General features: G+C 42.2%; 1 protein-coding gene across 1 annotated transcript in view; it reads left to right on the top strand.

The window, feature by feature from the left end:
- LOC101861145 (UPF0415 protein C7orf25 homolog) overlaps positions 1-2,421 on the top strand; it is a gene marked incomplete at its 5' end in the record, with an annotated part of 32,832 nt that extends 30,411 nt beyond the window's left edge. Inside the window, 2 exon segments of the mRNA XM_005104773.2 lie at positions 492-572; positions 2,218-2,421. Coding sequence (XP_005104830.2) covers positions 492-572; positions 2,218-2,346 — 210 coding nt within the window.

Consider the following 2,421-nt stretch of genomic DNA (forward strand, 5'->3'; position numbering starts at 1 on the left):
CCTTAAAGGTAACAAGCTGTTTTTGCATATTTCTGCCGTACCCAGGCCCGACCATGTTTTAGTGTTGTCCGTTCATGTTAATGTTACTTTTTGTCTTCCCCACATCTTTCCTTCAAGCACCGCTTTCAGTCACAATGGTCTGATGTCTTTAAAAGAGACCAATGTATTGTATTTTTCTACATTTTCATTTGGTAAGCAGGGTTTATCTTGTGTGGAGAAGTGGAGAATCTAAGACATCCCATTAGCTTTGATAAGGTATATAATGGTAAAAGTCAATGTGACCCCCCCCCCCCCAAATTAGTATCTGGTGTCTCCACTCTCTGGGGTGTCATATTTAAATGGGTGGGTTGGGAAGTTTACAGTGTCGATAATTTTTTTGTCTATTCACTCTTGTGTTCTGTAAGACTTATCGTCTTCGCTTTTGTTCACTCTACTTTAATGTTATTAATTATACATGTAATAGTAATAGTATTCTTTCGTTCTTTCTACAGGTGATTTTTGGCACAGGTGACAGTCTTGAGGCTATCACTGTAACATCCAATATGGGCTTCGTGCGAGCTGCCCAAAATCAGGTAAGGGGGTTCAATATTTTCAGCGAAATTGTTTTCTTCTCATTGCTTCCGTTTCTATCTGGATTATCCACGTCCAAGGAGGTTATAAATGTTCCAAGGTTTGAACACGTCTTATACAAACCCTTAAAGGAAATGCTGCATTGTTTGCCAAGCGATCTGAGCTTTGTTTGGGCAGGCGCTGTGTGAAAACACGGATCAAATATTGGAAATGATATAGCGGAAATGTGTTTAAAAATTGTGACGACAACGTTTTATTAGTAATCACTCTTTTTCATTCTTCCGGGAAAAAATCGAGGTTAAGAAAAAGGTTTCTCGGCATCATTTTTTGCGACTGGTTTTGGATGTGTTGTCAAGTTGGCACAATATGAGCTGGGCTTTTAACCGTTATCTTTGTAACCGAATCCTACGGTTGTTTGGGGTCACCTCTTATTGAAAAGTACCTGCGTCTGTGGTTCGGTCTCTTCGCTATCGCATGCAAAACACAGGAGTAGGGCTTTCTCGTGGGACAGGCTATTCCATCTACTATTTCCAACTTTCTACTGTACAAAATGTCTCCCGGGGTGCGGAAAGAATCACACTGAGCCCGGCTGAAGCTGCCCGCCACCTAAATGATCAAAGTCGTATCCGCGGAGGCATGGCACTTTTGTAATTACAATGACCTATTGGACACGTTCCTCGTGTGGTTCAGAGGCCTTGATATCAGTACATGTATCAGGACTCAGCAGTTTTCTACCAAGTAAACATATCGTCGCCTCAGAACTTTTTTGTCCTAAGTACATTCTATAGTTAAATACACTTTTTACAAAATAGTTCTGAGACGGCGATATGGTACAATAAACAAACTTGTTTTGAAGTTTTCCCATCACTATGCAGTCATGTCCATCCTCGTACGACCGTCCCGCCACATTGCCACGCGTTCATCGATGCCATGAACTAATAATTGCGTCTGATCAAGTTAAAAGTCTGTCTTTTAATTACATTTATGAGGACGACGAACGCTGCCATTGGACTCCTTTATCTTAACTACCAGCCTTCATATCGACCTAGACTAAATTGCATGTACCGGGATCTATTACATGTATAAAAAACCCTAGACCGAGATCCATAGTACGAAACATGATCTGAACTTACATTCTTCCTGATTAAATGGATTTGTCACATCTCTTACTGTCCTACAGAATCAGTTCAAGCAGAGCACAAGGCAGCTCCCATTGCTGACATATTCCCTGTCATGCTCACAGATGGACACACCGTTTGCTCAATTGGTTTTGTTCTGGAATTTGATGCAGTTGTCTAAGGTTCGAGTCCCCTATGGAGGCGTCCTTGAATTTAATTTTTTGGGTGGTTTTCAAGGTTTTCCTTGTACTTTGTTCGGTTCTATAGGCGATGTATACGAATCTCGGGGGTCCTGCCTCTAAAAAATCCAACACATTTTGTCTTAAAAGGGAAATCGAACTCGTACCAGATAATGTAGTTACAGTTTCCTTCTATCCCCTCTTTTCTATTCATTCTTTCTACGTTTTTATTTGTTCGAAATATCCATCATCACTTTTAGCTGCTTCTCTCTTAACTCAAAATAACTCTAATAACTCAGTCCCATCCTTAATAATACCCTCCAACGGTCTCCTGTTTTCGATCCACCAAGGGCGTCGTGTTTCCAGCGTTCCTGCACTCTGCTCGGGCCCTGACGGAGCAGAAAGAGCGACAAGAGCCCTCCACTCGGAATCTCGGCTTGTCCGCACGGAGAAACGGCGCGGACTGTGATTCATTGTGAGATACAGACTCCTCAATGGCCATCATCGGTCCCGTGTATTTTAGGAACTCCAATGAGTTCCCTCTTGCCCCCCCC

This window comes from Aplysia californica, unplaced genomic scaffold (genome assembly GCF_000002075.1).
Source record: "Aplysia californica isolate F4 #8 unplaced genomic scaffold, AplCal3.0 scaffold00435, whole genome shotgun sequence".
NCBI lineage: Eukaryota > Metazoa > Mollusca > Gastropoda > Aplysiida > Aplysiidae > Aplysia > Aplysia californica.